This window comes from Pseudonaja textilis, chromosome 3, assembly GCF_049901715.1.
Source record: "Pseudonaja textilis isolate UNSWEBS1 chromosome 3, rPseTex1.2, whole genome shotgun sequence".
In the NCBI taxonomy this organism is placed as follows: Eukaryota; Metazoa; Chordata; class Lepidosauria; order Squamata; family Elapidae; genus Pseudonaja; species Pseudonaja textilis.
The window spans coordinates 68,447,012-68,460,337 of record NC_141992.1 but is presented as its reverse complement, the minus strand read 5'-3'; the positions used below and the strand labels follow the sequence as shown (position 1 = coordinate 68,460,337).

Here is a 13,326-nt window from a genome sequence, read left to right as displayed (position 1 = left end):
TCCTCATACCTCCTGGAAGTCAACTAAAAAAAAAAGGACCTTACCCACCTGATATTGCTTGCTTGTTCATGTCTTAGACTATCCAAAAATTGTAAACAGCATATTAAGTGGGCATTTTTGCCAACACATGAAGAAAAAGTAAACATGTCACATTTTAGGTCACATTCTGTAGCTCTATATTATATGGAAAAAACATAAATGAGATAAAATTGTCTTAAATTATTGAAACCTGTGAGGAATCCTCAAAAGTAACTCTCTGGGACTCCACAAATAATGACACACTCTTATTCTAGAGTGTTTTAAGAATGGGTAGAGTCCAAGTCATATTTTAACAGCTGTTTATTCTCCCTGATAGTGAATTGAAATCTCAGCCATGCCAAATCCAGTCATAAGTATAGTAGAAGAAAAATGTAAATACTTGACAAGTGTTCATGCTGTTGCTAGAGGGGAAGTATTTTATGCACATCAGGTGGTGCAATCATATTTTCAATATACTTTTTACAGTTCTGATCGCCTGTTGTGGGAACCCAGCAATTTTGGTTTCTAAACTGTGCTTTATGGCTTAGCATTATGCATGACCTTCAGTTGGTATTTATTCAACAGATCATGTTATTAATGTTCATAAAGAAACCTATAACTCAACAGATGTTGAGTTTTATTTGATATTATAAGGAACTGAAAGTCAGTATCAATTACTTATCTTCTGTAATGTATAGTTTGGGCCTTAAGTGCCCAAATCCCCAACGTTGGGATACATGTTAGAGTGACAGCCTCTTCATGAGACTGACCAGCAGGTAAGAGTTTAGATGCTTTCTTCCACTCCACACAATACTATGCAAATTTGACTGCTCCTATAAACCATTTTGTCAGAAGGCAAATTGCGGTTTTCTTAATAATACTATGCTTTTTTTTCTTTTATTCTCTTGGCTGAATTATAAACACTTTCTTTAAGAAACACATTCCCTAAGAAACCAGTTTTGATTCCAAGATATATCTTATTTGATTGGATTGTTCATTGAAAGTCACATACAGTATAAAAGTCTAGATGGATGCTATTAGCACTTCAATTTCAACAGTTTTTAGTGCCAAGTACTTAAATTATGCAAGCATACAGGTCAGAGAGGTCTATAATAATCTATCTTCTTATATATATTTTATTGTAATATTTTCTTTAACCTTTAAAGGCTTAGAATGTAATTTATTGACCATAATAGTGACTACATTGAGAGTTTGTACAGTATTTTCAATGAAAGTTAAAAGACTCTAGTGTAAACAGAAAGGCAAAAATCCAAAAATCAAATACTATGAAAATCCATTGGACATTATGTTTATATGTAGTCCTGTATTACCTGTTGCACATAATTCTCACTGAAACCAATGGGAAAAGTAAATCCCAAATCAATTAGGGTTCATTATTCTCAAATAGGCTTAACGCTTTGTTCTGCTTATATTTCTAGAAAGTAGTTATAAGGTTTCTAGGTCAGGGACATTTACACATAGTGGTCAAAAAATCAAGAAGAGAGGAGCAACCATAGAAAGGATCACACAACAAACACACAAGGGCAGGACTTTGTTTGCAGCTTCCGCAGCTTAAATTTTTAATCCCCTGCAGACACACCCTTCTTGGTCCCATGTAGCTATTTCTCACTTCCTACTAATCAGCATTTTTAATTCACTTGTTTTACTTACATGAAAAGTCACATTCATATGAACCTAAATGTGCATTTATACATATATCATTTTCTAAAAAGCTAGGAATTGTTTTATGATAGGACAGGGAAATATAGATCATTGCAATTTTTAGAAAGAAAGTTTTTGGAAACATTATGATATTTGGAAATTATGTCAGATATTCAATCCATTCATTTTCTCCCTTATGCTTGTATTTGTATAGACACAAAGCCTTGAGGTGGGCAATAATTTCATTTAAGAAACTCGGAGCAAACTTATTTTGTAGTCTAGAATATAATGTGTCTAAAGCATTTGATTTGAGAATAAATTCTCAGTTATTTTAATGTAGGGCCACACTTGTTTTCAAGATATATCATTTTGTGTGTATGTGTGTGTACATTGACCTTTAATGTTTGATTTAATGCATTTCAAAACCTTTATATTCCTTTTTTCTTTATATCTATTTATTTTTTCAGAAAATTAAAATGAAAACGCAAAAAAAAAAAAGAAGATGAAGAAGAGGAAGGAATTTTTTCCTTCCTTCCAGTTGCTCCTACTGAGAATTGTGGTCATCTTTTCCAAAGATACACAGTCGTTTTAGGGTCAGCCTGGGTCATTCCTAATGCTCCCATTCAAATCTAGGGAGAGCTGTGGCTGCATAATCAGCTATTTGTCTGCAAGAGAAAAGAGATCACCTACCACCATCTTGGGGGCAGAATTTTTATATTCCTATAATATTAATTTTCTGGAACTGTTTTCTTTTTCTGAATCTTTTCTGACCTGGAGAACTTCTAATTGATTTATAATTTTTGTAGTTCAACTTCAGTGATATGGCCACTCTTCAATACTTTATAATAGTTAGTTTGCAGAGGAAAAAGAAGGCTTTGCTGGGAATGTTTTTGTGTAAATGAAGCAGCAAAATTAGTAGCGTAGGAGAAATACCAGGCAGTTTGTAAGGTAGAATAATATTAAACCATACAAGAGCAAGTTTCTCCAGATGAGCTGTTCAGAGCATCCAAGCATGGGAGGTGCGTCTGTCTCTTGTTCGATAAGCTGAGCTGATTTCTGAGGACATTCCTCCTTGAGGCTTCCCCTTAGTGTCTCTAGTTTTTGCTCAGCCTTCATTTGAGAAAGGCAATCTTTCCTTGTCTGGATACTTAGAGCAGAAATTGAATATCAAAACTTCAAGAACTCTGGTCAGATTGCAGCCTCTGGCTGCCCACAATCATAGCGCTCCAAAAATTCATCAAAAAAAATCTCCAACACCTTTTTTTTTTACAATCAGCTGGCAGTCGGAAATCTAAGCCAACTGCTGAGGTGATAACAGCAATCTGAGCAGAGGCTCGAGATCATGCTGCATTTTAAAAGACACCAACAGCTTATTCCATCACCTAACAACAGAAGAGGTAATCAGAGCTCTCCTGCTCAGCCATTGGGTAAAATAACTGGCTGCCAGGAGGTTTCTAGAACACTCTTCTCTCTCAACTAATGTAGAATAATGTGGGACCAGAAAATTAACTTGTCCAGTTTGCTATTATATTGTACCATCCTTCACAAATCAGTTGCTCTCAGGTTATTCCAAGAAGCAAAGCCACCAATGGCTATCCGTTCAAAATGGATGGGCCAACAAGGGCAGGTGAAATGCACGTCAATGTATTTTTTTTTAAATGCTACACTGATAAAATTGTCACAATTACAACTCATACTCTGCTTATTTTAATAGCGCCAGATGGAGTTTCCTTGGCAAAACGCTCAAGAAGAAGTGAATCGCAAAAGGCTGCAGAGCAATTGATAAGAGAGCGAGAGATGATGGGCAAGGAAGGAATACTTGAGAAAGAGGAGCTTGTAGTTGGTAAAGATCCCAAAGAAGCAGCTCTAACAGAAGAGCTGCTAGCCCGCCAAAGACCAAGTCTTAGAGGAGACCAGGCACTAAAACCTGAACTTGTAACAAGAAAAAGAGAATGGGAAAGAGAATCCATAGAATCAGAACTGGCCAGTTTAGAAAAAGAAATAACCCCCAAGGATGGAAAAATTGAGAGCATGGCAAAAGCAGAAGAAATGTCAAGAGACAGAGAAAGGTTTCTAGGGGGATTCAGATCAGAAGAGGAGGAAGCTGAAGGCGCCCAAGTTAGTGAGGAGTTAAGAGCAGCAAAGGGAGAACAGGTGCGACGGCAAATCGCTGAGGGAAAAGAAGACGTAGAAGTGACTGAGGCACCAAAAGCTTTAAAGACAAGAGAATTAGAAGGAATTAAGGCAGTGGACAGAGACATGCTTGAAGCAAAAGAAAAGATGAAAGGAGAATATAAGACAGCTAAAGATTGGGAGGCAACATTTGCAGAAAAGATCCGTATGGGAGAGGTACCAGAAAAGGTGGAAGAAGCTGAACCCAAAGAGAAGGTCACTTTTCAAGAAAAAAAACATAAAGCAGAGGCCGAAAGAAAAGCTGGCATAATGGAAAAGGAAAGAAAGGATGAGGCATTTTTGAGGGAAGATGAGGAGGGAAAATATGAATTGAGGCCTATTTCCCCTATGGAAGCAGGACTTAGACCACCACAATTAAAAATGAAGGATGAAGATGAAACAGCAGTTGCTGCAGAAAAGGCAATCACTAGTGGAAGAGAGGTTCCATCTGAGATGGCAGAAACAGTCCAAGACATTTCATCCAGATGGGATGAAGATTTATACCAAGAATATCCAGATGTGACTGGGATGAAAGCCATATCTACAGAAGATTTAACCTTCAAGAAAATAAAGCCTTTGGTGGGTGAGGCCTTCCTCGACCATGAAATTGAAATAACTGAGGAGGACAAGTTAGCAGGCAAACCATATTCTGAAAGAGAGAAAGACAGACAAGCAAGAGCAAAAGATATTTTAGCATTTGAACAAACAGCCCAAGGAGAAAAGCCTATAGTACAACCTGTAGAAAGAGGAGTTGAAGAAAGTGGAAAAGAAGAGAGGCTAAAGTCCAAAATGGCAGCTCCAGAAGAGAAACTGGACTTGGAGAAAGAAGGGCTTTATATTGAACCTGACTTAGAATCTATGGCAGGGTTGATGGAAGAATTAGCGGAGAAGGAAAAGGCAAAAGGAAAGATGTGGGATGAAGAGGCAGAAGGAGAAATAAAAGGATTGTCTCCAAGACAGAAAATGATTGAAGAAGAACAGAAAGCACTGAGAAGAAAGGCAGAAATTGAAGAGGGAGGCACTGAGATGGCACTTAAAGGAGAGGCAGAAATAGTTGAGACAGAAGTTAAAACTAAAGAGAAAGTAGAAAAAGGAGAAATAGGAAAGAAAATGGAATATCCATGGGAATCAGAAGGAGACATGGCACTAAACAGGGAGACAGCAACTGGAGAGGCTAAAGTTGATGTGGGACATGAGGGGCAGTTAGAAGTCACAGAGGCAGAAGCTGACATGACACTTAAAGGGGAGGCAGAAAGAAGGCATACTAAAGCTGCATTGCTACCCAAAGACAGGTTAGATGCTGAAGAAGCAAAGGCTGACATAACACTTAAAGAGGAGGAAGAGACTGGACGTGTCAAAGCTAAAGAGGGACCTAAAGGAGAATTATATCCTGAAGAAGCAGAAGCTGAGATGATACTTGAAAGAGAGGCAGAGCCTGGACTTGTCAAAGCTAAGGTGGGACCTAAAGGGGAGTTATATCCTGAAGAAGAAGAAGAAGCTGAGATGGCACTTGAAAGAGAAGCAGAGCCTGGACGTGTCAAAGCTAAGGTGGAACCTAAAGGGGAGTTATATCCTGAAGAAGAAGAAGAAGCTGAGGTGGCACATAAAAGAGAAGCAGAGCCTGGACTTATCAAAGCTAAAGTGAGACCTAAAGGGGAGTTATATGCTGTAGAAGAAGAAGCTGAGATGATACTTGAAAGAGAGGCAGAAACTGGACGTGTCAAAGTTAAGGTGGGACATAAAGGGGAATTATATCCTGAAGAAGCAGAAGCTGAGATGATACTTGAAAGAGAGGCAGAAACTGAACGTGTCAAAGTTAAGTTGGTACCTAAAGGAGGGTTATATCCTGAAGAAGCAGAAGCTGAGATGGCACATAAAGGAGAAGCAGAGCCTGGACATGTCAAAGCTAAGGTGGGACCTAAAGGGGAGTTATATCCTGAAGAAGAAGAAGAAGAAGCTGAGATGGCACTTGAAAGAGAAGCAGAGCCTGGACTTATCAAATCTAAAGTGAGACCTAAAGGGGAGTTATATGCTGTAGAAGAAGAAACTGAAATGATACTTGAAAGAGAGGCAGAAACTGGACATGTCAAAGTTAAGGTGGGACTTAAAGGGGACTTATATCCTGAAGAAGCAGAAGCTGAGATGATACTTGAAAGAGAGGCAGAAACTGAACATGTCAAAGTTAAGTTGGTACCTAAAGGAGGGTTATATCCTGAAGAAGCAGAAGCTGAGATGGCACATAAAGGAGAAGCAGAGCCTGGACGTGTCAAAGCTAAGGTGGGACCTAAAGGGGAGTTATATCCTGAAGAAGAAAAAGAAGAAGAAGCTGAGATGGCACTTGAAAGAGAAGCAGAGCCTGGACGTGTCAAAGCTAAGGTGGAACCTAAAGGAGGGTTGTATCTTGAAGAAACAGAACCTGAGATAGCACTTGAAAGAGGGGCAGAAACTGGACGTTTGAAACATAAGATGGGACCTAAAGGAGGATTATATCCTGAAGATGAAGAAGCTGAGATGGCACTTGAAAGAGAAGCAGAGCTTGGAGCGTGTCAAAGATAAGATGGGACCTAAAGGAGGGTTATATCCCGAAGAAGCAGAAGCTGAGATGGTACTTGAAAGAGAGCAGAGCCTGGACGTGTCAAAGTTAAGGTGGGACCAGAAGGGAGTTATATGCTGAAGAAGCAGAACCTGAGATGGCAGTTGAAAGAGAGGCAGAAACTGGACGTGTGAAAGATAAGATGGGACCTCAAGGGGAGTTATATCCTGAAGAAGAAGCTGAGATGACACTTGAAGGAGAAGCAGAGCCTGGACATGTCAAAGCTAAGGTGGGACCTAAAGGAGGGTTGTATCTTGAAGAAGCAGAAGATGAGATGGCACTTGAAAGAGAAGCAGAGCCTGGACTTATCAAAGCTAAAGTGGGACCAGAAGGGGAGTTATATGCTGAAGACGAAGAAGCTGAGATGGCACTTGAAAGAGAAGCAGAGCCTGGACTTGTCAAAGCTAAGGTGGGACCTCAAGGGGAGTTATATCCTGAAGAAAAAGAAGCTGAGATGGCACGTAAAAGAGAAGCAGAGCCTGGACTTGTCAAAGCTAAGATGGGACCTCAAGGGGAGTTATACCCTGAAGCAGAAGCTGAGATGACACTTGAAGGAGAAGCAGAACCTGGACATGTCAAAGCTAAGGTGGGACCTAAAGGAGGGTTGTATCTTGAAGAAGCAGAAGCTGAGATGGCACTTGAAAGAGAAGCAGAGCCTGGACGTGTCAAAGTTAAGGTGGGGCCAGAAGGGGAGTTATATGCTGAAGAAGCAGAACCTGAGATGGCACTTGAAAGAGAGGCAGAAACTGGACGTGTGAAAGCTAAGGTGGTACCTGAAGGGGAGTTATATGCTGTACAAGCAGAAGCTGAGGTGACCTTTGAAAGTGAAGCAGAAACTGGACGTGTCAAAGCTAAGGTGATACCTAAAGGAGACTTATATGCTGAAGAAGCAGAAGCTGAGGTGACACTTGAAAGAGAGGCCGAAACTGGACTGATTAAAGCTAAGATGGTACCTAGAGGGAAGTTACATGCTGAAGAAGCAGAAGCTGAGGTGACAATTTCATGGAAAGCAGAGACTGGACAGGTTAAAGCTAAGGTGGGACCTAAAGGGGAGTTAGATGCTGAAGCAGCTGAAGCTGAGTTGACAGTTGCATGGAAAGCAGAAACTAGACAGGTCAAAGCTAAAATGGCACCTAAAGAGGAGTTATATGCTGAAGAAGCAGAAGCTGAAATGATACTTAAAAAAGCGGCAGAAACTGGACAACCAGACAAGATAGTAACTGAAGGGTGGTTAGATGTTGCAGAAGCAGAAGCTGAGGTGACAGTTAAGGGAAAAGCAAAAACTATAGAGGCAGAATCTCATAAGATAGCTGAAAGGGAATTAGAAGACAAAATGGCAGAATCTGAGGGGATACTTAAAAAGGGGACAGAAGGCAAGGTCGCCTTGAAATGGAAGCCAGATACTAGAGAGGCTGAGGTGATATCTAAAGGGGAATTAGAATTTGAAGAAGCAGAAGCTGAGTTGACATTTAAAGAAAAAGCAATAGAGAAAACACTTAAACCAAAGGCAGTAATTATAGAGGAAGAGGCTGATGTGATACCTAAAGAGGAATTAGACATCAAAGAGGCAGAAACTGAGGGGACGCTTAAAAGGAAGGCAGAAACTGGATTGGCCAAAGCTAAGGTGGTGCCTAAAGGGGAGTTAGGTGCTGAAGAAGCAGAAGCGGAGATGATACTTAAGAGGAAAGGAGAAAGTATGGAACCAGAGTCTGAAATAATAGCTGGAAAGGACTTAGAAGCAGAAGAGGCAGAAGCTGAGGGGACACTTAAAAAGGAGGCAGAAGGCAAGGTAGCCTTGGAACAGAAGGCAAAAGCTGTAAAGCCAGAGACTGAGGAAGCGTTTGAAGAGGAGGCGGAAGTTAAAGTTGTACCAAAACGCCAGGAAACAGAAGATTCAGAAGCAAAGGGAGAAGTGCTTTCTGTGGTTATAGGAGCTCTGAATGAAACTACCTTTGGAGATCAAGGGTTAGTCACCAGGAGAGAAGAAATTATAGCAGAAATAAAACATACTTCTGAATCAGCCCCACAAAAAGAAACATTTATTGGAGGAGATATGAAAAAGCAGGAGATGAAAAAAGAACCTGGTCTCCAAACTGGAGTATCTGACAAGGCTGAAACAAGGGAAACATTTCTTTACATGGAAGTACAGGAGGAGGTCATAGCTCCTGAAGAAGAGAAGGAACAGGATGAATCAGACACAGGAGAAGAGATGAGAGAAGGGATGATAACACTTGCAGATGTAGAAGAAGCTCTCTTAATAGGGATACAGCAGCTGATAACAGAAGTATCACAGATCAATGAAAAAGATAAAGAAGAACCTCTGATGGAAAGATCAGCAGAAGAGGAATCACCTCAGGAGTGTGCTACAAGTGAAGATTTTTTTGCTATTGTAGTAGATGAAGAAAGGGAGACCATTGAGAGCAGTAACAGTGAGGGAGAAGGAATTGGGGAGCATTCAGAAGAAGAAACAGGAGAGCCTTCGGAAGAAGGAACAGTAGAACCTTCGGAAGAAGAAACAGGGGAGCCTTCAGAAGAAGGAACAAGGGAGCCTTCGGAAGAAGAAACAAGGGAGCCTTCGGAAGAAGAAACAAGGGAGCCTTCGGAAGAAGGAACAGGGGAGCCTTCAGAAGAAACCCCTTCAGATGAAAAAGATGGAAATATAAACTGTGAAATGGGATTGGAGGAGACTACAGATGAAACAATCACAATGACAAATACCATTCTTTGGAGCTCCCAGGAGTATGAAAGAGAGTGTCACCAAGATCCTACTGGATCTGATTGAGAAGGAAGACACCTAGACTGAAGGTGAGCATGTGCTGATATATAAATTCCCTTTTCACTTCTATGAGTGGTATATGACTTCTTCAATTTCAGATCCTCTACTAGAAGTCTGGGAGTTTGGGGGTTCTAATACACTGCATATCAGACCAGTGGTGATAGATGTAGTGGTATTAAGTGACAGCAACATCAGGAAGAAGGAGTATGAGACATTAGAGAAGTATCAGGACCTGAAGGAGAAACAAAGAGAATGTGGAAAATAAAGACCAAAGTGGTCTCATAGTGGTAGTAAGAGCACTTGGAGCAGTGATTCTTAAGCTGGGTGAGTGGCTCCATCGGATTCCGTGGACAACATCAGAGATCTCTGCCCGAAGAGTGTAATGCTAAGAACAGTTAAGGTACTGTACCCAAGGTTCTGATAGAGGACCCCAGATTGAGGAAAATACAAACAACTCAAAGCGGTGAGAAGGGAATTTTTAAATTATTATATATTTGTCAAATCATGTCTCCTGTCTCAGCTCTGGTCCCAGTGTGTCATGGATTAATTAAATGCATTATGGCCTGCTTCACACTGGCCCATAATATGGCACCGTTTTCATTTGGCATATTATCTGAAGGTCTCCACTGTAGTCTGTCAACTGTGGGGTATAGTGTACATTTATATATAAACCCAGCCAAGAACATTTCTTCTTTGGGAAAAAAAATGATTGTAGATTAGAGTTATTTAAACAAGTTATTTACTAATTGATTTAGCACCTTGAAACCACGTTTCCTGATGAGTTTATAGCAGTTATGGGATAAGGTTTACGTCTGTATTCCACTGTAGTAATGCTTTCAGTACCGTTATTTGAGCTATAGATTTGGTGTTTAATTAAAGTTGGGTTTTTCCTCTGCACAGCTAGTTCAGTTATCTGACTTAGCAATAGGTTGCATACTAGGTGTGTCCCAAGTGGTGAGAAGGTTTTGGGTGAAGACTGCTGATCTGGGTTTGGCTTCCTTTGCTGCAGAAGATAATTAATAATCTACCTAGTTCGGTACTACTTGAGTTTATTTCAAAATAAAGCTCAACCTACAGTTTAAGCATTTCAAAAAGCATTCCATTACTACCCAATCAATCACCCAGAGGAATTCACCTCTTTGTCCGTAGATATACAGTACTAGCTGATAGACCTTGGATTTCCTCTTCCTCCTCCTCAGTTTCATATTCAGTCCTTGCTTAAAACATTCCTAGCTGGTGAAGAAGAGAGAGGGAGGGGAAGATACTTTTTTCCAAATGCTAAAGTTGTCCCCAGTTATTTCCTTGTCATTCTTAGCCACTTATGTGCAATTTCCCTGACACTGGCAGTTTGGTCTGCTGATCAATAGGGCACTTTAATACATCCTTCTGGCCCCATTAACTCTTTATCTAAACTCTCAACTTAAAATTGAACTCATAAGTATTTTCTTCAACCTGGTGTGCTCCAGATGTAGAACCTTTGCATTTCCTCACCACCCGTCTGGTTTATCATTGAATCTCCATCCTTCTAAAGCAGTCCAGTTAATGGGGTACCAAAGCGACCTACCACATTATAGTATTTTCTAGTTGTAATCTCACCCTCTGCTGCCGGCCATATACACTAACCCAAGACTGAGGCCAGAATTACACTTTTTGCTTGTCCTGTTGCCAATAAAGGCCACTTGCCACTTCTTATTGTGCCTTGGAAAAAGTGAGTAGGTACCCTGCATATGAAACAAGTGAAAGCCAAGGAAGCCATTGCAATGTTACATCATTAGCATAGATCTCTCCTTCCTGATACAAAAGTAGAGAAGAAACTAAATATTGAATGGTAAATAGTATGCTAATTATTGTTTGCATGTGAACCGTTCTTAGATTTAAAAACAGCCCTGTCCTCTACTAAAATTGAGAAAGAATATGTCCCTCTTTAATGGGCTCTATTAAAATAAAACATTTTTGTTGCTTTAAGAACCCACAGCTATGTTTTAAAATGTTGGGGCTGTACTTGTCTCTTTTAAATTTCCAAATAATTATCTCCTGTACAAGTGTTTCTCAATCATGGCAACTTTAAACTGTGTGGATTTCAACTCCCAGAATTCCTCAGGCAACTTTGCTGAGGAATTCTGCGAGTTGAAGTCCACACAGCTTAAAGTTGCCAAGGTTGAGATACACTGCTCTGTATCCTGTAAACTAATAGTGTATTTGTTTGTTTTCCCAGAATGCTTTGGGGTTGGAACTTCCCATCTCATCATTGCTGCCTCAAGACTTGGTGGAAACACAGACTTATTCAAGCATCTTCTTATATTCTTTTGATGCTTGTCATCCATCTTTCCATTGTTGTTCTGATTACCATGATCATTTAATAACTTTTTTTCAAGGAAATCATTCTAGATCGGTGCCACCTGGGTAACTGCCCTCTTTGATTCCTGCACACACATCTGCCACTATGCACCAGGACTGCTCCAGACAAATGAAATCTTATCTAGCCTATTTCATTAATAGCATTCCTTTATAATTCTGAAAATAATAATGATGAGGCCTGTATAACAGCTGCCGCACATTTCTTTTAAAAACAAAACAGAAATATTATGTAATGGGAACTTTCCCAAAATCAACCAGCTAATTCTGCTGCACAGTAAGGGTCACTTGAAGTCTTTATGTAGAACAATAAAACACCTGCAAACAGATTTGAATATTTGTATACATTTTATTGCCTGCCTTCTTCCCTTTGTATTTTAGACCTTTTAAAATTTAGCATAAGCAAGGGAAGTGCTTAAAGTTCACTCACATTCTCCAAAAAGTCATACAGAGTGACAAAGATTGTTATTGGTTGAACTTAATTCTGTACATAATGTAGAAGGTTGAGCCAAATTGATTGATAGCTAAAAAGGGAGCTGAATCATTTGTAAAGACCAATATAGGTAATCCTTGAGTTGCAACTGTAATGGAGCCTGCCCTTAATGGTTGTAACTCATAATGGTTGTAAAGCAGGTCAGTTATGTGACTGATCTGATTTTATGACTTTTTTTGCAGTGTTCATTAAGTGAACCCTACAGTCATTAAGCAAACATATAATTCTCTATTACCTGTTTTTTCCCCCAAACCAGAAATAAATGTTGGTTTTTGGAAAACCATCATAAAGTGTGGTGACATGAACTTTGGGATGCTGCAAATGGCCGTAAATGATCCCAGTTGCCAACTGCCCAAAATGTGATCACATGACTGGGAGGTGACTATCCAATCTTTGAATCTGGGTCGTAAGCACCTAGCCCTAGTACGGGGGGTCAAACTTGCGTCGTCACAGTGTCATGTGACATATTGTGACTTTTCCCCCTTCGCTAAACTGGGTGTGGGCATGGGCAGTGCACGATGCATTTGGACTGTGGGCCCCGAGTTTGACAGCCCTGCCCTAATAGGTCCATCAGAACTTCAAATGGTCTCTAGGCAACCAGTAATAAGTCAAGGACTACCTAATAATCAGATTGCTGCTGTATGCTGTATGTTGTGTGCTGCTGTAGGAAGAAACAAGGATAATTCTGTCATATAACATTTTATATCTTTCCACTGCCTTTTGTCATGGGCTTGGATTCAGACTGGGACATGCTTGAACAGAAGGTATGGGGACTGAAAATCTCTCGTTTTGCACTGCGTTTTATGCCATGGTTCCCAGGAATCCAGACATTGTCTAGACAGGTTATATCATTTATCAGCATAGCTGCCTTGAAAAGTACTTATATATGATAGATTCTAGATTCAACAAAGCTTTATGTTATTGTGCAGAAATTCCACTTACATCTGCTCACAAAGAAATTCACACAAAAAAGAAGTGTATGAGAAAAAGATCTCTGACCAATCCTTACATTTTAAACTGAAAAGCTGAGGAGAAAGAGTGATGCCAGAATACCAAATCAATAAGGTTACCAAATCCATCAAAGCCAGACTGTTTCAGCATTCTCCATGTGTCTCAAAGTTTTCTTGTAATTTTCCCATTGGCTATTATGAAACCTGCAAGTTTAATGTATTGGCAGCTGTTCTTTCAACACTAAAAACTATTCTGTTTAAAGCTCTTAAATTTATTCTTTCTAAGCCTATAGCCTTCATCTCAGAA

General features: G+C 39.9%; 1 protein-coding gene across 6 annotated transcripts in view; it reads left to right on the top strand.

Moving 5' to 3' along the window:
* The window catches only part of ERICH3 (glutamate rich 3), a 70,065-nt gene extending 58,160 nt beyond the window's left edge, over nucleotides 1–11,905 (top strand). For 4 of the 6 annotated variants that reach the window (XM_087930032.1, XM_087930029.1, XM_087930028.1 and 1 more), the window contains 3 exons: nucleotides 3,395–6,388; nucleotides 6,655–9,250; nucleotides 11,437–11,905. In XM_087930032.1, coding sequence (XP_087786158.1) covers nucleotides 3,395–6,388; nucleotides 6,655–9,227 — 5,567 coding nt within the window. In that variant the 3' untranslated portion in view covers nucleotides 9,228–9,250; nucleotides 11,437–11,905. The remainder of the gene's footprint in view (nucleotides 1–3,394; nucleotides 6,389–6,654; nucleotides 9,251–11,436) is intronic. The other 2 variants (XM_087930030.1, XM_087930031.1) reach the window with 2 other exon arrangements.
* Nucleotides 11,906–13,326: the final 1,421 nt, after the last annotated feature.